Here is a 25931-nt window from a genome sequence, read left to right as displayed (position 1 = left end):
CCTATAAATCATTTTCCTAATATTTTCTCTTAAGGCATTACATGCCATAACTTTCATGCCGGTGGTCCACAACTTTTCCCAGTCAGCAAACATAATGTTATGACCAATGTCCTGTGCCCATTTAATCATAGCTGATTTAACTGTTTCATCCTGAGTATTCCATTTCAACAGCAAGTTGTACATTCTTGAAAGAATCTTAGCTTTAGGTTCTAACAATTCTGTCTCCAATTTCGATTTTTCCACCTGGAAGCGCAGCTTTCTATCCGCATTATAGGCCTCTCTTATTTGATAATAATGAAGCCAATCTTGCACTTTGTCTTTTAGTTTCTCAAAACTCTGCAATTTCAATTTATCTCCTTCTTGTTCTAATATCTCCCAATATTTAGGCCATTTAGCCTCCATATTGAGTCTTTTCAAGGCCTTTGCCTCCATGGGTGACAACCACCTTGGGGTCTTGCTTTCCAATAAGTCTTTATACCTTATCCAGACATTAAATAGTGCTTTCCTGACAATATGGTGCTTCTTCCCAGTTAAATATAAGGTAAAGGTAAAAGACCCCTGGACGGTTAAGTCCAGTCAAAGGCAACTAAGGGGTTGCGGCACTCATCTCGCTTTCAGGCCGAGGGAGCCAGCGTTTGTCCACAGACAGCTTTCCGGGTCATGTGGCCAGCAGGACTAAACCACTTCTGGCGCAACGGCACTCCGTGATGGAAACCACAGCACACAGAAACATTGTTTACCTTCCCACTGCAGTGGTATCTATTTATCTACTTACACTGGTGTGCTTTTGAACTGCTAAGTTGGCAGGAGCTGGGACACAGCAACGGGAGCTCACTCCATTGTGGGGATTCGAACCGCCAACCTTCTGATCAGCAAAGCCCAAGAAGCTCAGTGGTTTAGACCACAGCACCATCCACGTCCCAGTTAAATATATGCTGCCTAAGACTCCTGTCCCTTGCAACATTTACGCCACAAGTAAATCTAATTAAACATAGTAGGCCTTACTTCTAAGTATACATGAATATAAAGGGCTCTCTTTTCCAAGCGCCATATTGGTAATGTCCCTGTTTCACACTGTAAAGTGTGCAAGAGGCAGCAACGGCGACAGCGACTCTGCTTCCAACAGGGGACGACAAAGATCTTAATCATGACAAACTAATTTCATTTCTATGCCCGCGGGAAGATTCAGCAGGGAGCACGCTTCTTGTTTACAAACAACGCCTTATCGTCTCGAACTATCTGGTTTCCATTTGCTTCCTCCGATGACACCAGCATTATTAAAAGGAGAAGGGGGGAAAGGTGCTGTTAACACTTGGTCCATGATAAATGATAGCGACAGCGCAGCCTTGAGAAAGGTTACTTTGCAGCCTCACCAGCGACGCAGGAGGAGAAACATTTACATTTTCATCTCACCGAGGCTAATATTTTGCTGGCTGATATTACATTTGCTCTTTTTTTCTTTTTCTCTTTTGCTGATCCAGGCCTGTATCAGGTGTCATCTTATCTTGAGGTTGGCTTTGAGACAGCAAGTTATTACATGCCACAGCAAGTTTGCCTGGTCCTTAATGATACTTTCAGATGCCACAAAATTGGCCTGTGCCTTATTTACTTCCTCATAAAAGTCAGGCTTGCTATGGGCTGATTTTGAGATATTGGGGGGAAAGAAATTTTTGCTCCACAAACAAAATGTTGCGATTGGGCAGCTGCCTTGGCCTAACCATCCATTGGATCAAAGGTAGGTATTTTGTTTCCCGGGTTGGGAAGGAAAAAACAAGCTTCTGGGAATAGGTGGGCAGAATTGATCTTACAAGCTCCACGTGTGTGTGTGTGTGTGTGTGTGTGTGTGTGTGGAACAGGCAACCTCGGCCCTCCAGATGTTTTGGGACTACAACTCTGACCATCCCTAGCTAACAGGACCAGTGGCCAGGGATGATGGGAATTGTAGTCTCAAAACATCTGGAGGGCTGAGTTTGCCTATGCCTGGTGTGGAACAAGAGTCACAGCATAATGCTTGATGTTCTATAGTGTTTTTAATATTTTTTTGGGAGTCGCCCAGAGTGGCTGGGCAAACCCTGCTAGATGGGCAGGGCATAAATAAATTATTATTATTATTATTATTATTATCAGCATCAGCATCATCTTGGAGTCTTAGATATATTCAGTATTAAACAGCAAAAAAGCTGTAAATGAATAAGGAGCTGAGATTGTGCACTCCAAACTAAACTTTGGGTCATTACAAAGTCTGAAAGAACCCCTTAGTGTACATGTATGCATGGAGGGTTTTCTCAGCGCAACTTTGACATCAGGTGATTGGCAGCTGGGTTGTCCTGCCTACCTGTCAGCATCCGTTATGGAGCATTTCCCCAGCAGCCGGCAGGTGGGATTATTATGGCCCCTTTCCCTGAGTTGTACACATTTTCATTCCCATTTTGAGGCCGGAGAACTGCATCACAATATTTGGATAAGTGCAAATTTCAAAGGATAGCTGTGTTTTGGATCACATATTGTTGGAAATTAGACAGGCTTAGCCTTATTCTTCACCCCTAATTGGTTGGCCACTTTATCAGGTTTATGCCAACAGGATTTACTGGACCTGGGTGCAGCTCATTTGTAACTTGGGTTGTAGATAATTCAGGGATCCTTCTTCAAAACTGAACTTTTGTATTGTGAGGATAGTGTCTTTTTTTTTTTTAACAGCCTCCCCCCCCCCAAAAAAAAACTGCAGAAACTAGTTGCCAACGGAAGTGTGTCGCCCACCTTGCCCAGTGTGAACACAGTCAGTGGAATGTGGATGTGAGACTGTCAGGGGCATCTACAGGCTACAGAGATCTGGCTTTACTAAGGGAGGGCAGCAGTGGATGGGAAACAGACAAGAAGAATCAAGGGAACGAATGCTGCAAAAGGGAGAAAACTATGTAGGCAGCACAAAAGGGAAACGAGAGTGAAAGGGAGACAGAGCAAGGTGTTCTCACTGACTGCTGCTAAACAAAATGATTAGGAAGCAATTTTGCTTAGAAAAAGACGACTGCCTTAATAAATCTGAAGAGCAGAGGAGCTTTTATTTTATTCTACTTTTATTTCAGTATACTGACATCTGATGGCAAAAGCCTGAAATTGCGTCAGTACCAGACCATCTAATTTCCTGACCTCCCAATCCAGCCCAGGAAGCCATTCCTGTCTGGTGCTGCCTCTGGTCTCTTTTCAGCTCCCAGTAAAAATATTTTTAAGGGCATCTAGCTGCCTGCCAAACTTTTAAAAGTTTTTAAATGTGTAAGCCTCTCTGGGAGTCAGGGCTGCACAGCTGCTAAAGAAATGGTTTGATAAAGCTAAACAAGGGAAACAGTATGCAAAGGGTCAGCAAACTTTTTCAGCAGGGGACTGTCCCTCAGACCTTGTGGGGGGCTGGACTATATTTTTTTTTGGGGGGGGGGAACAAAGAATGAATTCCTATGTCCCACAAATAACCCAGAGATGCATTTTAAATAAAAGGACACATTCTACTCATGTGAAAACACGATGATTCCTGGACCGTCCACGGGCCAGATTGAGAAGGCGATTGGGCCGCATCCAGCCTCTGGACCTTAGTTTGCCTACCCATGAGGTATGCTGTATTGGTTAGAGTGTCAGACTAGGACCTGTGAGACAAGGGTTCAAATCCCCACTTGGCCATGAAGCTCACTGGGTGGCCTTTAGCCAAGAATTGTGATGACATGGAGAGAGGGAAAACCATGCAAGTCACGTTGAACTCCTTGGATGAAATGTGGGATAGCAAATACATACATACATACATACATATATAGACACCCCTACTTCACATCTAAGCCTGAATGCTTCTGTGCAAATATTGGTATTCTGAATGACGTCTGAGGTGTTTTAGCAACATCTACCATGTCTCCAAAACACACATAGTACCGTAACTGAAAAATATCAATGACCTACTAATAAGCATTAGTCTAATACAAAACCAAAAATAGTGTTTGGGATTTAATGTATTGTCTGCAGCGCTCTCTGCTGGCAATTTATCAATCAGCAGAATAATGTGAGCTCCTAATCTACCAATAAATCCAAAATGTGTATGAAATTACTGGGATCAAAGGAAAGGTGATTGATAATTTGTGTAAAAGTTACAAATGCTTGTGCCATAACTCAGAATTTGTATGGAGACAACCATTATCATTTTTAAGGTTAAATCTACTGTATAGCTCGCAGAAGAAGTTGTTTTTATATTTTCTTTGCTATTAACATTTTACCTCAAAATTTCAATTACTCCCCAAATCATTAACAGAAATACATAATGTTTTACCCATCAGTCAGATTATTGTTTCACGTGTGCAATTCCAGGCTGAGATGCTTTGAAGAGCATCAAGTTTTCTTAGCATTGAGCACCTAGATCCTGGATATTCTTTCCTTCTAGAAAGATCTCTTCCTCTTACACCTGCCAAATTAATGCATCTGCAAGACTATATTTAAATAGTCAGTTGGTTCACTTCTGTCATAAATGAGTACATCTATCATGCTTGGAAAACAACATGACAAAAAAAGAAATAATGTGTGGATGTGCAATACCTCAGTTTTGGAATATTCCAGAATACCCTCCCCTCGGAGGTTAGACTAGTGCCAGCATTAACTAACTACCATCACCAAGGGAAAACAATACTTTTCCATCAAGCCTTTGCGTAAAGAGCTCAGAGGGAGAGGGTGGTACAAACTGAATTTCATTTAGTGATTCGTTTGCTGTGCAATTTTATATTTTATTTTCTGTTCATTTTCTCTGTGTCTGCCCAGATATTGTTTCACAATGGCAAATAGGACAGTACATTTTTAAAATAAATTAGTATGAAGCTATTCCATGGGGCTCATTTCAGTCAAAAATCTAGCCACCACATTTTATACCATTTCACGATTCTAACCACAAAGTGGAAAGAATTTCAAAATCTATACTTTGACAAAGCAATCTGTTGCTGAATAGCTGATGTTTAGAAGATAAAGGCTATTCAGTTATTTTATGCTATCTCCTTAATATGAATGGGTATTTTCCCGGCTGGCCAGTTCTGAGGAAAAATCCCATCAATTTTACAAGGAAGCCTTCTTTGACAACAGATTATAAGCAATAAGCTATAGCCAAACATTAGCTCTTGGCAGAACAGACAAATTAGGCAAAGAGATATCTTTTATTGGTTTGACAATAAAGAGTCCAATAAAGGTTACCAGACCACTGATTTCTGCCTAGCAGATTATGATTTATCGCTGACTTCCACAGCCTTGTATCTGAGTATCAGACAGAGCTTTGCTTCTACCTTCAGGAGGAAAGGAGAGAATGATTGGATTTTCTTTTTACGGCACTTGCACTGCCACCCCCCTCCCTCCCGCCACAGCTTCCATTCTGTGAGATTCTTGCTGCTTTCAGTTCCTCTCTCATGGTAGTGTAACACACCGTACTGCAGATCTGCAATTCATAATTATGCAGATGAGAAGTTGTTATTGAGTGGCTGACAGATCTCTAGAACTCAGACCCCATCTGCACTGTACATTTAAAGCAGGGCCAAGTCACTTCAAGTAGTCATGGCTTCCCTCAAAAGGAGCTGTAGTTTGTTACGGGTGCCCAGAGTTGTTAGGAGATCACTATTCCTCTCACAGAGCTACAATTCCCAGAGTTCCCCGGAAAGAGGGTTTGATTGTTAATCTACTCTGGAAATGATAGCCCTAGGAGGGGAATAGGAGTCTCCTAAAAACTTTCAGCCCCAGCGGCCAAATTGGACCACCCTGGAGGCAAAGATTGGTCTGTGAACCAGAGGTTCCTCATCCCTGGGTAAAGGATTTTGTGCAAAATCGCCTTCTGCCCTGTCCAACTTCACTTTGGCTGCTACAAAACTAGCACAGTTGTGTAGGCACAGCCAATACCACCCTAGAGTCTTTTTCATGCCAGCTGCTAATCTCATGTTCTGCCAGCATGATAGGTGAAATATACCGTATTTTTCGCTCTATAGGACGTACTTTTCCCCCTCCAAAAATGAAGGGGAAATGTTTGTGTGTCCTATGGAGTGAATGCAGGCTCCTTGGCTTCAGTAAAAGCAACGCGAAGCCTCCAAAGCGCAGAGGGAGCGCTGCCTCCGCGCTCCGGAGGCTATGCGTTGCTTTCGCTGAAGCCTGGAGAGCGAGAGGGGTCAGTGCGCACCAACCCCTCTCGCTCTCCAGGCTTCAGGGATAGCCGCCTGAAGCCTTTAGAGTGCAGCGGTACCTTGCGCTGCGCACCGAAGGCTTCGGGGTTAGCTGCACAAAGCCTCCGCAGGGCAGTGGGGTGAAGGCACCCGCGTCTCGCTGTTCTAGCTTAGGGATGCCGGGGCTTTATGGGGAAACCCTGGGCTTCCCCCTTCAGCCCCGACACTGATTTGATTCAAAATATTTTTTACTTGTTTTCCTCCTCTAACAACTAGGTGCGTCCTTTGCTCGGGTGCGTCCTATAGAGCGAAAAATACGATACTCTGAGTCCTGTAGTTTTTTCATGCTCTTTATTGCAGCTTGTAAAACAGTGATTGAATTGCCCCCCAAACCTCAGGCTTTTATATACATTATTTACACAATGAGTCCCATCTGATTGGCTGATTTTGCTTCCCTCCTAGAGCCTAATTGGTCTTTTCCTGCAAGCCAATCAGTTGTTGCATTCTAGGATCCTACTTGCCTATTGTTCTAGGATCCAAGCTTAGTACATAACAGTAGGGTTTCCACAAAGACTTAAGCCAGTGTCACTGAAGTATAGAAGTAAACACTTAATCAATTAAACAGTTAGACACAGTTAATCAAACTCCTGTTGTCTCCAATATGCAAAAGATACTTATTTACATCTCTTATTTTAAATCTCAACAGCTACAAAATGGAACAATGGAACAGGGAGCCTTGTGGGGTAAAGTCAGACCGAGAGTTACAGTGACTGCTGTGGACACCAATACAGGAGACACATGTTTTGTTGCAGCTGTGACAGATGAAGGCATCCAGTTGTACTGATGCAAGTATATCTTCTGTCGGTGCTCCTCCCAGTAGTTATTCTTCCTCTGGTCACTCCTGAAGATATATGAACTATCTTTAGGTGCTGTGGTCACCCACAAAGGATTCCCACACAGTGGGGTTAATATTGGCATCCTTCATGTCATGTTTGCAGACATCTTTGTGGAGTTGGTCTGCCAATGGGCCTGGTGCCTGAAGCCAGCTCCCTTGGGGAGCCTATCAACTCCCATTCTGTGGACGTGACCAAGACAGCATGAGACAGAAGTGCAAACATGCTGGAAACGTAGGCTTGGCAGAGCACATCTTCGTTTGCGATTCTGTCCTGCCATGTGATATCCCAAAGTCTTCCTGACGCGGTGCATGTGGAAGGTGTTGAGGCAATGCTCCTGGTGAATATAGGCAAATACCTATAATTCACTACCATAAAAGCGGTGTGCTCCACATGCAAGCCTAGGAGACCTTCATCTTGGTATTGGTTGTTCGCATCACATTCTCCCATCCTGTTTTGGAGAGATAAGCCATTGCTGTAGCTGCCTTGACCAGCTCAACATTGATGGAGAGATTGCTGGCTATGGCGGAGTCCAGGTATACAAAATCATCTACCACCTCAAGCATGTGGTCACCAATGCTGATGTCTTGCTGGCAACATCTTGACCCAGGAAGTTGGTCTTCATCAAGCTGATAGAAATGGCAGAACTTGGGGAAAATGGTTGATGAACCCCTGTAAAACTTCCTCAGAGTGCGCTGCCTAGGCTTCCGTGTTTATGATTTGTATACGGCCACTGATAACTGCTATGTATAAAAAAATAAAATGGTGAGTATGTATAGATGGTATATTACACCAGTGAAATTAGCTAAAATGTATAAAATAAGTAATAAATGTTGGAAATGTAAGGAAAAAGAAGGCACTTTTTATCATCTGTGGTGGGAATGTAAGAAAGTGAAAGGCTTCTGGGAAATGATTTATAATGAGATGAAAAAGATGTTGAAATATACATTTATTTTAAAAAAAAACCCAGAAACATTTTTACTTGGTATTGTAGGCACTGACATTAAAAGACAAGATAAAAAACTGTTTTTATATGCGACAACTGCAGCAAGAGTATTATTGGCACAGAAATGGAAGCAGGAAGAACTACCGACAAAAGAGGAATAGCAGATGAAATTGATGGCCTACACAGAATTGGATAAGATGACGGGGAGAATTCAAAACCAGCAGGACCAGAAATTCTTGAAAGATTGGAGTAAATATACGTATATATCTGAATGACAATTGTAACCAACCCACTATGCTTGTAGGACTACAAGAAGTTTTGTAAGGAGAACTGTATGAAATATTGCAGAAAAGATTTATGAGAATGGATTTTAAGTTATGGATTATTAAAAGTAATAGTTAAGATAGCAAATATAAGATTAAAAGATGAGGTTTGAAAATCATTAGACGTGGTTGATGGAAGTCTCAGGCTAAAATAGCCAAAATGTTGTATAAGAGGATATGAGATATGTTCTGTTTGGAAAATATATGTAAAAACTAATAAAAATGTATATTTAAAAAAAGAAAGGTGAGTAAAAGCAGTAAAACAGCAAATATACAAATTCTTAAATGAAAATGTTGCTTATTCACAACACAGAGCCAATCTAGATTATTGGTAAAACCTCCTGAGGCTAGTAAATTGCTCATTTCCTACAATGAGTGGCACAAAATGAGCATATTTTTCATCATAGAATCCAATCACATTTTCCCCCTCCTCCAAGGAAGCTCAGCAATTAGACTCTTACTGATTAACCAGGAGACAGGAGTCACATTATGAGATTTAGGTAGGAGTCTCTGGTGGGTTTTCTTGGTGAAGTTAATAGACATAGGTGATTTGCCCATGAAACATGAGGATGAAACCTGCAAATTGAAGAGTATTAAAAAGTAGGATCTTTTAATGTTTTCTGGGAAAGGCCTTAAGAGTTGAATGTCACAAACACAAACAGAGAAACCCAAGGGAACTGTATATTTTCAAAATGAAGCAGCGTGTCTGAGAGCAGCAATGACAAGTGCATTTTAATACTAAGGAGGTAATGAATATTAGAGAAGTTTAAATATTTAAAGGGGGGGCCTTTGAGAGATCTGCCAAAAGCTTTAAGCTCTATCTAGCACAGGGGCATCAAAATCAAAAATTATGTAGCGCCAAACACACCACCCAGTAATCACCAGGGGGCTACACCCACAATTTTTTCATCCCCTCCCCCAGAAGCAAGGTGGGATGGAGTTGCTATGCAAGCTTCCTGGAAGGTGGTTCACTTTTCCTTACCAGAGGCGGCATGAAGGTTGGTGCAGTGCAAACACACAAGCAGGAACACCAGTTTGGCTACACCATTGTATTTGCCCCACACCAACTTCTCCACCAACTTCATTCCTTCCCCCTCTGCCCCCCTTCTGCTGGTTAGTTGCTTCTGCCCTCACTACAAAATCACTAGTTTTGATTTTGGAATTACTATTTTTTTTTAAGTTAGGGCTCTTCCACATTCTCCTGCCCCCGAACTCTCAACCATCACTGCCCTTTTGTATGCTATGTCTCACACTAGGCCCTTCAGCACTACCAATGCTCTGGACCTTCAACAAGCTACTCAAACCATGTTCTAGAACGGGGTGGGGAGCCATTCTTCTGTTGGGGGGCCACATTTCCTTAAAATAATGATGCTGAGGGCCACAGGACAGCAGATGATGGGGCTGAAGGGCAGGTCCAGAGCTAGGTTTTCTGGATAGCCGCATTAGACTGGGTTCTAACAACAAACAAACATACATACATTTGCTATTTATTAAATTTATATCCCACCAATGGAGCCCAGGGAAACCAACAAGAAGTGATTAAAAAAAATTAAAAATAATTCCAGTAGAGGTGCAGACTGGGAAAGATCTCAACTTAAAAGGCTTTTATCAGTTATGTCAATAAGCAAGACAATCCACAGCATCCTATGTAAAAAAAATGGACCGCCTAACATCTGCATTTTTGTTTTTCCGTCTTGTCCATTGTTCTTACAGATTATCATTTTATCCTTTTATATATTGCCATGTAAAATAGTTTTCATGGCCTTATCGTCTTTGTCTGCTACTTGTAATTCGGTTTGTAATTCAGTTTTGCTGAAGCGTTATTGTGGAGGGTGCGCTGCGTGCGCACTGCTACCAAATTAGGCTTTTATGAGGGGTGGGGTCTTGCGGGGGAGCAGTTATTGGATCCATTGTTGCTTGGTGTCTTGCATTCACCAACCTTGCTTTGCAATAACTGTTACTGGCTCAAAAACGGCAAATGCCTTGTACTGTACCGCTGAAGCCATTTCTTCGATTCTGCACCTAGCTAATATTCTTAAAAGTAAATTTATTTAAAAATAATAAAATAAAGATCTTCAGCGGGCACGGAAAACACAATATACTAAAAGTCCAATTCAGTTGGCGTACTCCGGGGTAAATGGGGTTAGGCGTCACTCTGCGTTTTCGCCCTTTCCTGTCTATCGCTTTCTAAAAGCGAAGCCTGCACGTAGCACAAATCGAACGGCTCTAGGCTCGTGGGCCAACGCGCATGCGCAAACTAGCGAGTCTACTACCACCTCACATGATCTTCAACTGCCCCCCCCCCCCGCCCTCCAGGTGGAGCGCAAACTTAAGATACGGCACGACGGAAGCGTCCGGAGAGCTGCGCGCACGCGCACTCCCCATCGCCTCTTGCTCTTCTCACTCCCTCGTTCCACCGGCTCCCTTTTGTGACGCCTTCGCACGCCATTGACCCGGACCAGGCCCCGCCCACCCCTATAAAAGCCCGCGCGGGGGTGGGGCGCCATTGTGCTGCGGAGCAGGCCGCAGCCGCGAGTGTCCCGAGGCCTTTTTTGTCCCGCCGGCGCCCGATCTTGCTTTTCGGCTCTCACGCCTTCTTCCCTCTCTTTCCCCCTTTTTTTTCTCCCTTTCTAGGTCGCGGGAGATGCCGCGCGTCTATATCGGCCGCCTGAGCTACCATGTGCGGGAAAAGGACCTGCAGCGCTTCTTCAGCGGCTACGGCCGCTTGCTCGAAGTCGACTTGAAAAACGGGTGAGGCGGCGGGCGGGGAAGGTTTCTTCCTCGAGTGAGGCGGGAGCGGGTGGGGGGGGGGGCTTGGGGCGCCGCTTCTTCCCCCTCCTCTCATGCCGCGTGGCGTCGCGTTCAAAATGGCGGCAGCCCCCATTGTCCCGTCAGCGGAGGGAACGAGTGAGGCGGAGAGGGAGAACGGAATGGCCCTCCTTTGACGGCGGCGCCTCAGGGACTCACGACCAGGCCGGGCCCGTTGTTGTTCGCGCGTGCCTGACGCCGACGTGCTCGTGTTTATTATGCCTATAAGAATGCCTGTGAATAGACGTATATGACGCGCCTATAGGGTAACTTTCCCGTCCCCCGTCCCCCCAGGTATGGGTTTGTGGAATTCGAGGATTCCCGGGACGCGGAGGACGCCGTTTACGAGCTGAACGGCAAGGACCTGTGCGGGGAGCGGGTGATCGTGGAGCACGCCCGCGGCCCCCGCCGGGACAGGGACGGCTACAGCTACAGCAGCCGCAGTGAGTGTTGCTCCGCCGCGGCCTACTTCGGGCCGGCGCGCGGAGGCGGGAAGGGGGGACGCGGAGGGGGAGGGATCAGGCGGGGAGGGAGGTTAGGCGGGGAGAGAAGGGGGGTGGGTGGGTTTGGTCGGACTGGCCCCTCGGGATGTGGGGAAAGCGGAGGGAGGGAACACGGCGGGGCTTGGGGAGGAAGGGATCGTAGGCCCCTGGTTGGGGGGGGGTGGATTGGGCAGGGTTATTAGGAGGGGCTTTACTGCACTTCTTCCCCTTTGGGTACATAGCCTAGGGAGTTTTCTGGTGGGGGTTAGGCACCCGCAGTGCCAAGCTGCACTCCAAAAGTTTAGGGTCCTTATTGATTAGGCTGGGGTTTCTCGGGGGGGGGGCGTTTGTGTGGGGGGTTGTATTAAGAACTCACTGCTCTTAATCAGAATGCATTCCGTGCAGATATTGCATAGCAAAAACTGCAACTCTGCGGAGAAAGTTTGTGCTGTGGAGGCGCTAACCTAAAACAGGCACAGCCCTATTTAAGCAGTATTGTCTTCAGAAGCACTTTGCTTCGTTTTCCCGAGCATAAGTAACTTGGGACTTTTGAGGGTGGCGATAGCTGACTTTCACAGAAACTGATTATTTCGAATTGGAAATAAAATGACTAGATGCTGATGCAAAGCCCATTCTGTTTAGCTTTTCCTGGAAAGGGTCTGGGACGCGTCAGACTTATTTATATAATGGTTAAGAGCAGTAAGGCAGTCAAATATATTTTCTAATGGGTTGTTGCTGGTGGGGGTGGGATTTCTTGCAAATATGTATGTTTGTTTTTAAAGTTGTTGCATGTTCAATTCAAACTTTTTAACAAGTCCTTGATGTTTCAATTTAAAAGTGACCAGTGGGGCTGAGGCTGTGTCCACTGAGGCTAAGATGACTGCCTTTCCTGATTGGCCATGGCTTTTCCATACATTGTGTGACCCTTGCCCTATGACCCTTTGGCTGACCTTACCGGAAGCCATGACGACAGCAGCCTTTTGCCATTAGACGCAGGGTGATGGTGAGGATTCCAAGGGTTAGACAAAACTGGTTAAACTGAACTAGGTGACTGTTACCTTGCGTGTGTTGTGGCCAAACCACCACCAAATACCTCATACTGTGATGTAAGTACTTAGTGTAATCTAGTAATCGTTTTTGTAAAATGTAGAAATGCATGTAATCAGTTAAGTTTTATATTTTACAATGTTCTGTAAAATAAAACTTAGCAAGGTAAATCTAATAAGGAGCAGTCACTCTCTAACAGAGTTTAGGAGCACAGTCTTGTAGGATTTTAGTCTTTGATTTGCCCTTAATATATAAAATGTGGCGAATTAAAAATTTTGTTGCAGGATTAGAAAGATAAAGTCCTACTCCTGTAAATGCAATTTGTGAACTAAAGTAAACTAACTTTCATTGCTTTTGTACAAGGTTGCTAACTTTGTATCTTTGTATGATAAAGGTGGAGGAGGATATAGCAGTCGAAGAGCATCAGGAAGAGATAAATATGGACCACCTGTTCGCACAGAATACAGATTAATTGTTGAAAACCTTTCCAGTCGCTGTAGTTGGCAGGATTTGAAAGTACGTTGACACAATAATTTTTTTTTTAAAAAAAGCAAGTTATCAAACAGCTCTTTGAATCCCATAAACTTTGAAGAATGCCAGTTCACTTTGAAAAGTATGTGTATTGAGTTTGCTGAACTTGCTGAGATTTTTTCCTGAAGCTAGTGTAGTGTCCTTCCTATGTTTGTGGAGAGACTTAATACTTCAATTTTCTCTTTCAGGATTTTATGAGGCAAGCTGGTGAGGTAACCTATGCGGATGCTCACAAAGAACGCACAAATGAAGGAGTAATTGAATTCCGTTCTTACTCTGACATGAAGCGTGCTCTGGACAAATTGGATGGTACAGAGATAAATGGACGAAAGATCAGGCTGGTTGAAGACAAGCCACGGTCAAGCCATAGACGATCTTATTCTGGCAGTAGATCAAGGTATCTTTGGTGCTGATGTGGTTTGTAAGATTTTCTGCGTATGACTTAAATCCGGAAATGGGGATATGCAGCAGTTATTTCCCTGAATAGAGAAGAATACACCTTGCAGTGCTGGGTAACAGGGGTCCCCACTTCAGATGTTATACTACTAAAGTTAGCTGGCTGTACTAATATTGAACTCTGGATTGGGACTTCTGTATGTGCAATTAAATTCCGCTTTTGTCCCCAGCACATCCTTCTCAGCAGATTGGGTGGGGGGGGGGGGAGAGAGAGAGAGAAGAAAAAGAAGTCCTGTTGTGCCAGTGGTGCATGGTGCCCAAATAGCTGCTGTGTTTCTTTTTTAGGTCCCGTTCCAGAAGGAGATCACGTAGTAGAAGTCGTAGGAGCAGCCGCAGTAGATCCCGTAGTGCCTCAAAAAGCCGATCTCGGTGAGAATTTGAATTTATCTGTCTGTCTTGCCAACAATGCATTAGGAGGTGTGTCCAATAGAAATATTCTCCTAGCTTAAGTGCTCACACTGTTCATTGGTATTTAAATTACTATGCGTCCAAACAAATGGGCTTCTGTGTGTAGACTTGCAATAAGTAAATAACTTTTGTTCTTTTGAAAAGCTCTAAATCTAGGTCTCGAAGCAAAGATCGTTCACGGTCCAGATCTAAAAGTAGAAAGTCGAGATCAAAGAGCAAGTCTAAGATGAAATCTGACAGGGGTTCACAATCCCGCAGCAGATCCAAAGAGAAGTCTGAGAAGTCTCGCAGCAGATCCAGGTCTGTGTCTGGATCGCCAAAAGAAAATGGTAAAGGAGAAGCAAAGTCTAAATCAAGGTCAAGGAGCAGATCTCGTTCCAATTCGCCAATGCAGGATGAACCAGCAAAGGCACGGTCGGAATCCCCACCCAAGAGGAATGAATCGCGATCCCGGTCACGATCACATTCAAAATCCCGCTCACGTTCACGATCCAGTTCACAAGATTAATACTGGAACTCATTTCCCTTTTCACATGATTATGGAACATTTGTATTCCAGGCCAGAGGTCTTTTTTATGTTAGTTTTGGCGAAGTTGGCCTGCTTAGTTGCAGAAACAAGCAATCTGAAAACCACATAAACGAGGCGCAAAAGTTTGAAATATCTAAAACTTTTTATGAAAGTGGTAAAGAGCAGGAAAAGATTATCTTTTTGTAGAAATTAGGGCAAATCCTTGATTATTATTTTTTAATAGTGCCCCATCAGAAATCTGGGCAGTGGAAAATGAGTTTTATATAAAATCTTTTGAGTGCAGAAGGTTTTTGGAAAGGTAACTATTCATAAATGTTTCCGTTATTTAAAAATTACTGGAATTAATAGGCTATGGCTTGCTTCTAAAAGTGCATGAGAGCCTTAGTGAACAGGTCAGAGATGCTTATAAAGCTGATAAGCCAACTATGAGTTTGAATTGGAACATTTCTTCTGTGTTGTACCCAAACTTGCCAGAAGTTACTTCTTTGCTCCTTTGTCACCATCTTGAGGCAGTATTGACAACCTAATAAAAATGATCCTCTCTAACTTTGCATGCTGCAGTTTTGCCTAACAAAATAAAGCTAACATCAAGTGAAATTCAAGGTACCACATTACTTTTTAGTTGCCAAGTTCTTTGGTTGGTTGTTTTGTTGTTTTAACTGCTGCCACATTCTGCATCTCCGTTATAAGAGGTTGCTAACTTCCCATGAAATTGATGGCACTTGATGAAACTTCTTGTACTGAACTTAAGTTCTAGTGTTAATGGGTAGTCAAGAACTAGATTTCCTATTATGATTTGTGCAGCTGGATTAGAAATAAAATCAGTTCCCCTAATGTTTGTAGCAAACCAGTTAGCAACAATAACAGAATATTAGCACAGCCGTGTAACCTTTATACAATGTGTAGTTTGACTTGTATAAAATTAAATCATTGACTCCAGTGTTTGTAGCATAGCTTTATTTGCTAGATGATGTTATAGAGTAGTCTAACCTTAGCTTTGGTATGCAAGTAAAGGAAATTGGAAATGGCCTGTAATGTTGGTCTATTGCAAATGTTATCACAAATGATTTAATACTATTTGAAATGGGAAACAGATTCCTCTTTTTACTTAGATTGTTTATCAAACTTTATGCTTTTTTTGGTAAACTCATAACAATGTCTACTCTTTAGCTGCCATTTAGTAGCAAATCCAAGCCCTGAAAACTGAAATAGTTCAGGTTAGTGCAAGTTTCAGTAGCCCCACAGCTCCCCTGATGATGCTTAACAATCATGCAAGAAATTGGTCAGCCCCTCTTCTTTACTTCAGCTCTAGTGATAAGCTGATACATTTTCAGGGACCTTATGCTCTAGAATCATTTGTATTTTTCTGACCTATAATGAGAGCACTATAATGAGAGCTCCATAAGGTTGTTTTTCTTTGTGTTTATGAAGTTGTTTTGTATTTTGCGGGGAGTAAGCATGTTCAGAGGTGGTGTACATGGCCAAAGAATACAATACATTAAAAATGCAGCCCTAAAATTAGAAACTGAAGCAATGCAGCATACCATTTAGATGGCATAACGAAATACCTATTGAAATACAGTATTCAGCATAAGCTTCAAGCAGGAAAAAAGGGGCCAATTAGGCCATAAGCTAGAATTTAATTGTCCCTTCTCTTGAATTAATGTAATTAATGTTTTTATAGGTTCAGTTTAAGGTGCCAATTCCAGACCATGACTGAAATTGTTCAGAATACATAGACTTTTAACTAGTGTGGATCATTGTTCAACAACTATGTTAGGATTGTCACATAGGAAGCCTTACTTGCTGAAAAGCAAAACTGGGTACATAAAAGCGAATAGATTCAAGCAGTTTATATGTATTTTGCCAGGACATCTGAATGTTTTCAGTCGGAGGAATTATTTTCTGATCAGCACCTGTAAGGAAATAACCCTTATCATAGCTACAGATACACCTTTACAACTGCCATAGATTCATAGTTGTGAAGTCTTAAAATGTGAGTTGCAATAAAAGCTTGCATTGGCGAAGCTCTCATCTGTTCACCTCCAGTGCAAAAAACCCCCCATATAAAATACTTTTTTCTCCACAGCTTGCTACCTGTGTTCATCCTAATTTTACTCTCCTGGGGTTGGAGCAAAGCATGGCTGTCACTGAAAGACTTCATACACTTTTAAACAAATCAGGCAACATCTGAATATTTCACAGTTAAAACTCGAATTTCGTATAATACTCACCATTTCATTAAGCTTTTATCTCACATTCTCACAGAGAATCTAGGAAATTGCAGACTTTTCAGCATAAAGTCTGTCAGGTAATTGGTGGAATTAAGGGGCCATGTTTGAGGGCTAAGCTCTCCTGACTATTGAAACAAATTTTAAAATACAAACAAAACAGTTTTTTTTTTAAAAAAAATCTGCAGTTGATTAAAATCCAGATTACAATATTATGAATACAATCCAGATTTAAGCAAATAAGTTTTTAAGGGCTGCTTGAAAACTAGCAAAAACAGCCCTGCATGCTCCTTTTAAGAGAGTTTCAAAGAACGTGACTGCTACTGAGAAGGCCCTGTGATTAGTGGGTGCTAGTCTGATGAATCTTGAGGCAGGCTTTGGAAGCCAACAACCTGAAGGCATAAGTGGGTGCAGATGCAGTATTTCAAGTTGCATGTTCCTGTTCCATTTAGGAAAAAGTGAATGGCAGTACTACTACATCCTACTTAAAATGTTTTTCCCTACTCATTAACCAAGATGGCTTACAGGTGACTTAGTTCCACCCCTTCCCTTTCTAAATGCTATTTAAAGGCAAACCCATTCTGATCACATTATAGCAGTCTAGTATTGATGCAACCTGGGCATGTGTTAATGGAAACAAGGCCATGTTCTGTTGATAGGCTTGAGTCTGACACATTTGTGAATTTGTCTAACCCTCTCTTAAAGCTGTGCAAGGTGGCCATCACCACTTGGGGGACAAATGCCATAGTTGGTTATGTGAAGGATTGCCTTTTGTCTTGATTGAATCTTCTAACATTCAGCTTTATTGGTGGCCCAGGGTTCTAATATTATGGGAGCTATACTAGAACTATATATCAGAATAAAACTGCTTATGCTGCCTCAGATAATTTCCCAGTACCTTGGAAGATCACAAGCAGGACATGATTCGGCTCATTCCTCCACACCAGGAAACCTCTGAATATGGGGGTGTGAATTTTGCTGTTGTGGCTAATAGCCATTGATTGGCCTAATGATCATACAATTTGTACAGACTGTCTAAAAATCCAGAACAGGCAATCACCACCTCTTGTGAATGCTGCATATTGTGGACACACTGGCCTGCTTTGCATGCAACACTGCCAGTAGTCTTCAGCTTTTTCAAGACCTGGGAGCAACCTTTAACCCAAACATGCATTTGGAGACCCACTTCTTAATGCCGCTGTCCCATGACCTGGCTGGTTTCAAACCAACAAAAGAACAACGTGCTAAACAAGGGTGGGGAATCTCAACCAGAGGACCAGATCCTTATCTGTCTACTTTGTCAATGTTGCACCTGTACAATGTGAGCTAATGGATTGCTTTAGAGTAGTGAAGGGCCTCTATGGGAGCTCAGCAGATAAAAAGGTGGAACCCACAGATAACTTGCTGTAATCAATTCCAGTAGTCTTCTATTCCACCTCATAGTTGCTGGTCTTTGGAGTGACTCATGGTTCCATGTTGTCCCTCATGCTTTTTAACATCTACAAGAAACTACTGGGGGAAGTCTTCTAAATCAGCAGTATTCAATAGTTTCCCACCTGAGGCCCAGCTTTAAGCCAAACATTCATTTGGGGATCCATTTCTTTTTTATCATGGTGACATTGTTGCTGTTGCCACCCATCTTAGATGGTAATACCATCTCTAACCTGGTATTGGGTCCTCCAGGTTGAAGACCAATTTCCTAGAGGCTTGGTATAAAGTGTGAACTTGATGATGGTGACACACAACTCTACCTCTTACCCTTCTAGTCCCATGGAAACCCTGGTCAGGTGGCTGCTGGTGGCTTTAGAATTGACCAGGGCAAGCTTGCTAATGCTTAGTTAAGATCGGGCAGTACTGTGGATTGCATCTAAATCTGCATCAAAGTCTCAGTGTAGGTTATTTGACCTGCATTGATTTCAGTACAGCATTCAGTATGCAAAGCAGCTGAACAGCATCCTGCTTATTTGGGTGTACATCAATTTGCTTCTATTTTCTCATCAAGTGGGTGATACAAACACACCTTTGCATTGGTTCTGTTTACTTGGGTCAAAGCTGTTCAGCTGCTGCAGCATCTCTTGAACTGAGAATTGCCCAGCTCACAGGTTTGAAGGTCTCCCTAAGTTTGGAACTAGTTCTGCAGATGGCTGCAGCCTTTGCTGTTCCACCTAGGAAGTGCCTCTTCTGAGGAGAAAGGCAGGGTTGGCATCCATCCAGCCCTCGCAATGGCTTCAAGGTTGGAAGGAGGCTGATCAGAAACTGGATCTTACTGGTCTTAGTCTTCTAACCCAGTTTTCCAGTCCTGGTTTCTTCCAGATGTTTTGGACAACTCATCTAAAGGAGTAGTTATAGTCCAAAACATCTGGAGGACACCAGGTTGCAGAAGATTTATCTAATCACTGTGTCACATTGGCTGTGTGCATATACAGTGGTACCTCGGGTTAAGTACTTAATTCGTTCCGGAGGTCTGTTCTTAACCTGAAACTAACCTGAAGCACCACTTTAGCTAATGGGGCCTCCGGCTGCTGCTGTTGCGCCGCCGCTGCACGATTTCTGTTCTCATCCTGAAGCAAAGTTCTTAACCCAAGGTAATATTTCTGGGTTAGCGGAGTCTGTAACCTGAAGCATCTGTAACCCGAGGTACCACTGTACATTCCTCACTTCTGATAGTTTAGAGGGTCTTTTTCAAAATTCAGTACTTCCCTGCAGAACATGGGGGTGCACAGTCTTTCTCCTCTTCCTTGGTCCCTTCTGGCACACAGGATGTCCACATGCAGCATGAATGGTCCCACTCTACAAATGGGAAACTAATAGTTGGAAAAACTCTCCCCCCCCCCCATCAAATGCTTTCACATCTCTGAAGAACAGTTGTGATTGAGCTGGCATCGCATCCAGCACATGTAATTACTGCTTGCTTTATAAATGAAAGAGGAAAGGATAAAAGCATAGCAGTTTGGCTTGCCATTAAGAACAGAATTCAGGAACGCTTAATAAGGATGCCCTTGAGGCTGGATTGTTATATCAATGTAAAGTTAATAAAATGGTATTCAGAATTAAAATAACAAATTGACTAATGCAGAAAGTCAACATTTCTGCATTACGACCCATGGTGTTACTCTCTCTGTCTTGAGAGACAAGCGGAACTATGGTTCAGAATTAGAAATCTTTTTAATTAGCAGTCTTCAAAACTCTTCAGAGTGCATTGGAGGGGATTTTGTTTCAAGCTTTGTAAACTTTAGGATCAGTCCGCGAACTGTCCTAACCAGGAAGTATGAGGCTTGGGTCCTGTGCGCCTATTTGGAAAACCGAGGAATAGTCTGTCTTCCTCCAGTGGTGAAAGAAGTTCAGTGCTGGAGTGAGGAGAGAGCTGGATTGCATTGCATTTCCTTGCCCCATGCTTCTCAGCAGCGCTTTCCACACCACACCAACTCAGTCTTCCTCTCCATACTCGCCCGGCTATCTTTATAAGCAGCTGTCCTTCCTTTCCTCTGGCAGCAGTGAGCTCTGCCTGATTGTGGGAGGTCAGCGGCTGCCAGCGTAAATGAGGCACTGCTGCATTAACAAGATAGCTGCAGCTGGCGAAGGGAATGGGCTGGTGTAGGACTGCCATCCCCTCCCTGTTCCTGTACTCGCAGGGAGACACAATGGCACACTGGCCCCAGGAGATGCGGCGGCAGCAATGGCTATTTCTGAAGACTGGCGAAGAGGAAGAGGCACACACCCCTCTTTCTTCAAAATCCAACACAAAATGCTCTTACAATTTATGAAAAACCTATAGACCACAATCGCATAAAAACACAGCAAGACAGCACACAGCATAAACGTTCCAATAAAAGCAACAGAAACATCAATAAATTTGGGTTGTTAAAAATGAATTCTCATTGCAAAGAATAAATGCACGTCAACTGAGTAACACAGTTTTTAGGAAATGTCTAAAAGAAGACATGAATGGTTCCTGTGGAATCTCTACAAGCAGTTCCACAGGACGGGACCTGCAACAGGGATCAGTTTCTAACTGGCCAATAAACCTTCAGGAGTGTGAGGAACCACAAGTCGTCAGAGGATCTCCGTGATCAAGACAGATGGTCCTGAAGGTGCTTTGCAGCAATGTTCATGCAGGAACCTTGAACCTGGCCTAGTAGCAAAATCTTGAATTCATCCAAGCTTAGACATTTGAACCTTGGCTGCAGCAAATCTTAAAATGTTTTGATTCATCGACCAAACTGAAATCCGCCAGGCTGAATTCAGTGCATGAGCTCATGCAACTGAATGTCCCCTTCCTCTCCTTCCCCTTGCAGCCCTCGGTAACATCTGCCAAAGTCTGCTCTGGAAGATTGGGGCGGCAGGCCAGGAGCTGCAGAAGGAGGAAAGGAAGGAAGGAAGTCTTGTTTGCTCAATGTTGGTTTCCATCCTATGGTTGGTGTCACCAGCATTGGCAGACCTTGGGGTTGTCGCAGTTCAGCAGTGCCCTGTGCAATGATAGGCAGTTACACCCACACCCTGAGTAGTTGTAAGGAAGATGGCAAGCAGATAAGGCTGGCAGAGGGTTGGGCAGCTCCCTGTTTGCTCCATTTGCCCTAATGGGCCAGCCTACACTGCATCTGGTGCTGTTTTAATTCTGTGGTTGCATTTCAGGCAATTGATTTAGGCAAGGCACAGATACACCCACCCCCCCACACACACACATTTTATTTATTAATAAATGTTATATCTCACTCTCTTAGAGGAGCCCAGGGTGGCACACATATCCTAATTGATGTGCTCTTTAATACAAGTTAATTAAATAAATATCCAGTCGTGCTGCAACCTGTAAAAGTATAGATTATAGCTTTTTCCTCCCAAAAACGCTGTGGATCACACTGTGTGTTTCCAAAGAGCTGTGACACCTGAAAACTGTTCCTTTGTCCCAAAGAGATTGCATTCTGGTTATCTTTCCCCTCGGCCCCCTTTCCTTTTGTGGCTGTGTTACACATATTTGGCTTTTCAGTAAATGCATGGCAGGCACAAGATGAGATGTTTAACCATTATTACTCTAATTATCAGTGACATAGCATGTTAATGGTTTTTATCAACAGTGCAATAATTAAGTTTTATTGTATCTAAAGCTATTTGCATGCATATCCAGCAATATCTGCTGTAATTTGCCAGTGAGGTTTAGATAAATGGGAAGGGTCCTCACTTTGCCCTAAAGCTGCATGAGGGAAACACAGTGAACGGAATACAAAAAGCACTGCAATATATTTAGACTTTAGATGATGGGAGTTCCATTGTATGCAGTTTTGTTTACCAATCATGTATGGCTATCATCATCTCCATAATGCAACAACAGCATTTCAAGGTCAAACCAATGAGCCAGCTATCCCGGTATTTTATACAGTGGTACCTTGGGTTACATACGCTTCAGGTTACAGACTCCGCTAACCCAGAAATATCACCTCAGGTTAAGAACTTTGCTTCACGATGAGAACAGAAATCATGCTCCAGCAGCGTGGCAGCGGCAGGAGGCCCCATTACCTAAAGTGACGCTTCAGGTTAAGAACAGTTTCAGGTTAAGAATGGACCTCCGGAACGAATTAAGTACTTAACCCGAGGTACCACTGTATCTGGTTGATTTAGTCTGACCCTTGAGTCAATTGGATTCCAGAATTCCCTGAGGAGTTCCCACCCCCTGATATTGATGGCATCCTGCACCCTTTGCATCTAAAAATCTTGCCATGTCAAAAGCTGAGGAACAATATGTTGGCCATGGCCAGTGCTTTTCTCAGGTATGTTCTCCCACAGCTTTCCAGTCCAAGTACTTCTGATTTAGTGACATTCTCAGACAGATGGAGCCAGGAGGGTAAGTTATTAAAACACACATTGTATTCCACTACACACAGCGCTCAACCACTTGCCACAGAGTTACCTTTACATAGACTGCTGTGGCAGCTGTAAAAAGGTAAAGGGACCCCGTGACCGACTCTGGCGTTGCGGCGCTCATCTCACTTTATTGGCCAAGGGAGCCGGTGTACAGCTTCCGGGTCACATGACCAGCATGACTAAGCTACTTCTGGCGATCCAGAGCAGCACACGGAAACGCCGTTTACCTTCCTGCAGGAGCAATACCTATTTATCTACTTGCACTTTGACATGCTTTCAAACTGCTAGGTTGGAAGGAGCAGGGACCGAGCAACAGGAGCTCACCCCGTCACGGGGATTCGAACCGTCAACCTTCTGATTGGCAAGTCCTAGGCTCTGTGGTTTAACCCACGGCGCCACCCGCTTCCCTTGTGGCAGCTGTAGTTGCCCTTAAATCTGTAAAGAGCCAACCTAGTCAAGGTGCCGGGGATGATGAACAACCTGCTGAAGTTTATGCTTGTCCACCATTTTGCAGACAAAGTTGCACAATCTCCTGCTTGCTGTGGAATCTCAAGGACGTGAGAACTTGGGGCTCTCAATGCTGTGTCTGGAAGTGACTCTGGACATTACCTAGAAGACTGAAAGAAAGAAAGTCACTCTCTTCCTCTTTTAATGCTTCAAGGTGCTGTCCAGAGTGACAACTTTCCACCTCCCATGTGTGCTAACTGGCCCAAGTATCAAGAACCTGGACACTGATGTGTGTGGAGGGGAGCAAGTAGCTGCTACAGAATAGTGCTGTGCTGAAATCTGTTCTTTGATTTCTCAATCGTTTTCTTCCTCTGCTAAAGAGGCACCCAGTTTTCTGCCTCATTCTCATGTCACCTCGTTGCAAAGCAGCAGAGAGTGGTGTATATATTTTCAGTAAACATTTCTTCAGAACTCTGTAGCCTCCTATCAAATGTGTTAATCCTGCTTTCAAATTAAATATAATGCTAGGGAGTTTCACAGGTGATGCTAAATATATGTATTTAATTTCTCACATTTGTGAATTAGAAAGTGCAGTTGATTTAAATACAAGCCTTTCACTTTGTATAGCCCATTTCATTCTGAAATGATGCATTCCAAAGCAGGGAACACTAGAATACATTACAAATGTATTGTGTTAAAAGGGAGGACGGGGAGGAGGAGTCATGTACTTTGGTTGACAAAAGATCATTGACTCATAGAATTATAGAGTTGGGAATGAACTCTGGGGGCATCTAGTCCAACCCCCTGCAATGCAGGAATCTCAACACATGGTCTCCCATCGAATTTGAAACCATACCTGCTTTGTTTTATAAATGTCATCAATAATAGTAGATCTTTTGGGCATGATTTGATACTATCATGAGGGCTGGGGATATACGATGAGAAGACCTGGTCGGGTGTTTTTCAGGACCACTCAAATGATTACAGCCATTCCTAGCAGGGAAAGGATGATAGCAAGCAATTGCTATCTTCCTGCCTTCCTTTACATTGGGATCAGTGTGGAGTGCTGCAAGACCCCATCTTCTTCCCTCTACAATTCAATGTACAGCCGTACCTTGGAAGTCAAACAAAATCTGTTCTGGAAGTCCATTCGACTTCCAAAACATTCAGAAACCAAAGCGCAGCTTCCAGTTGGCTGTAAGAAACTCCTGCAGCCAATCAGAAGCCGCGGAAGCCATACCAGACATTCAGCTTCCAAAAATCGTTCAAAAACGGGAACACTCACTTCCAGGATTCGATCATTTGGGAGTCATTTTGTTTGGGAGCCAAGACATTTGAGATCCAAGGTATGGCTGTATATTATCTGGCTGTTGGATAACACTGCAAAAAAAGGGGGAAGTCCAGTGTTAGTGTTTTCTGATAGCACTAAAAACTTCATTATACCTTTTTATCCAAAACAAGGCTTGGACCCAGCTACCCAATGACTGGGTACAGATGATCCAGTTAATGCTGAATATGGACAATAATAAAGGAAGCCCTTTTGAACTGGGAAAAATAGTGACTCCTGTTAGTGACAGAGTACTGGCTTCTTAAATTTGAAATATTCCTGGATCCATTGCAATAATACCTGAGACTCCAAGATATATCAGAGTCTCTTTGAACGTGCTAAAGAAACCATGAGAAAGAGAGTGGGTTTATGGTTTCTCTCCCATCTCCTGAAGTCCAATGGCGGTAGGGGAGAATGATACAGGGAAGTTTTTAATGTGTGATGTTTTAATGTATTTTTAATCTTTGTTGGAAGCTGCCCAGAGTGGCTGGGGAAACCCAGCCAGATGGGCGGGGTACAAATAAATTATTATTATTATTATTATTATTATTATTATTATTATTATTATTATTACAACATAGTTGCTCCCTACTGTGAGGTGAATATTTTCTTCTGAAACTGGGTGGATGCATTTCTTTTCCCTTTCGATGAGAGGCAGAGAGAGGAATTGTGAAGCACTATTGTCTTTGCACTCGCTGCAATATCTGAAGTGGTTGGTTATCAACTTGAAGCTCTTTTCAAATCCATTTGTGGGGAAAGCTGTGATTTTGTTGTAGGATTCAGACTAACAATTGTATTTCAACAAGATTACACTTCAAAACATTGGGCATAGTTATTGTAACGTGCTTGATATAAAAGCTCCAAATGGTGAAGGAAGCAGCAGTCCCAACAAAAGTGCATTTAACCAGGGTCTCCATGGGCTTTCTATTGTCTTCTAGGCTACTTTGGATCTGTGAGTGCTGCTTCCACATGGCAGCCGGTGGTGGACTTGGAGCTGCTCATGCATGCATCTTTTGTGCATCATTTCACGTGACAACATCCTCATCAAAATGACATCCTATATTATGTTCCCATTTGATTCAGCTTTACCATTTCTGCAGAAAATCCAGTATGGGTGGAGGGAAAAGGCTCACAAGAAAAGTAAATCTGGATTAAAGTGAGAAGGGGAGCAGGGATATGGCATTTTGATGAGGGTGAAGTCATGCAAAACTTGTGTGGATGAGCATCGAGGAGTCCACAATAAGCTGTTATGTGGAAGCAGCACCCATAGAGCAAAATGAGCACCTTGAATTGTGCCTGGAAAGAAATATGGAGTCCATAATAAGCTGCCAAGTGGAAGCACTCTATTTCCCAGGCATCCTCTCCCACAGCCAGGATTGACTTTAAGGTTGAGGGGGCCCATCCCAGGGGACTACAAGGTGTGTTTTTTTTACCCACAATCTTACAGAACATCAGAACTGTGTAAATTTCCACAGAGGCAGCCATGTTG

General features: G+C 43.2%; 1 protein-coding gene and 1 long non-coding RNA gene across 2 annotated transcripts in view; both read left to right on the top strand.

The window, feature by feature from the left end:
• LOC309345236 overlaps positions 1-20949 on the top strand; it is a 278649-nt gene extending 257700 nt beyond the window's left edge. Inside the window, exons 2-3 of the long non-coding RNA XR_014158128.1 lie at positions 17409-19224; positions 19450-20949. This is a non-coding gene — a long non-coding RNA (uncharacterized lncRNA). The remainder of the gene's footprint in view (positions 1-17408; positions 19225-19449) is intronic.
• SRSF6 (serine and arginine rich splicing factor 6) lies at positions 10806-16608 on the top strand. The gene is made up of 6 exons (XM_081868140.1): positions 10806-11071; positions 11423-11571; positions 13052-13173; positions 13377-13585; positions 13930-14013; positions 14197-16608. Exons 1-6 carry the CDS (start codon positions 10965-10967, stop codon positions 14558-14560), a joined length of 1035 nt encoding a protein of 344 aa, XP_081724266.1. The 5' UTR covers positions 10806-10964; the 3' UTR covers positions 14561-16608.
• Positions 20950-25931: the final 4982 nt, after the last annotated feature.

The sequence above is a fragment of the Podarcis erhardii genome, assembly GCF_964252035.2.
Source record: "Podarcis erhardii genome assembly, chromosome: 6".
In the NCBI taxonomy this organism is placed as follows: domain Eukaryota; kingdom Metazoa; phylum Chordata; class Lepidosauria; order Squamata; family Lacertidae; genus Podarcis; species Podarcis erhardii.
This window is presented reverse-complemented; position numbering and strand designations above follow the sequence as displayed.

Coding starts and splice junctions, on each gene's coding strand:
- SRSF6 (XM_081868140.1), top strand. CDS start 10,965: ATGCCGCGCGTCTATATCGGCCGCCTGAGCTACCATGTGCGGGAAAAG. Junction 11,072..11,422: donor GAAGTCGACTTGAAAAACGG/GTGAGGCGGCGG, acceptor CCGTCCCCCCAG/GTATGGGTTTGTGGAATTCG. Junction 13,174..13,376: donor GTAGTTGGCAGGATTTGAAA/GTACGTTGACAC, acceptor TTTCTCTTTCAG/GATTTTATGAGGCAAGCTGG.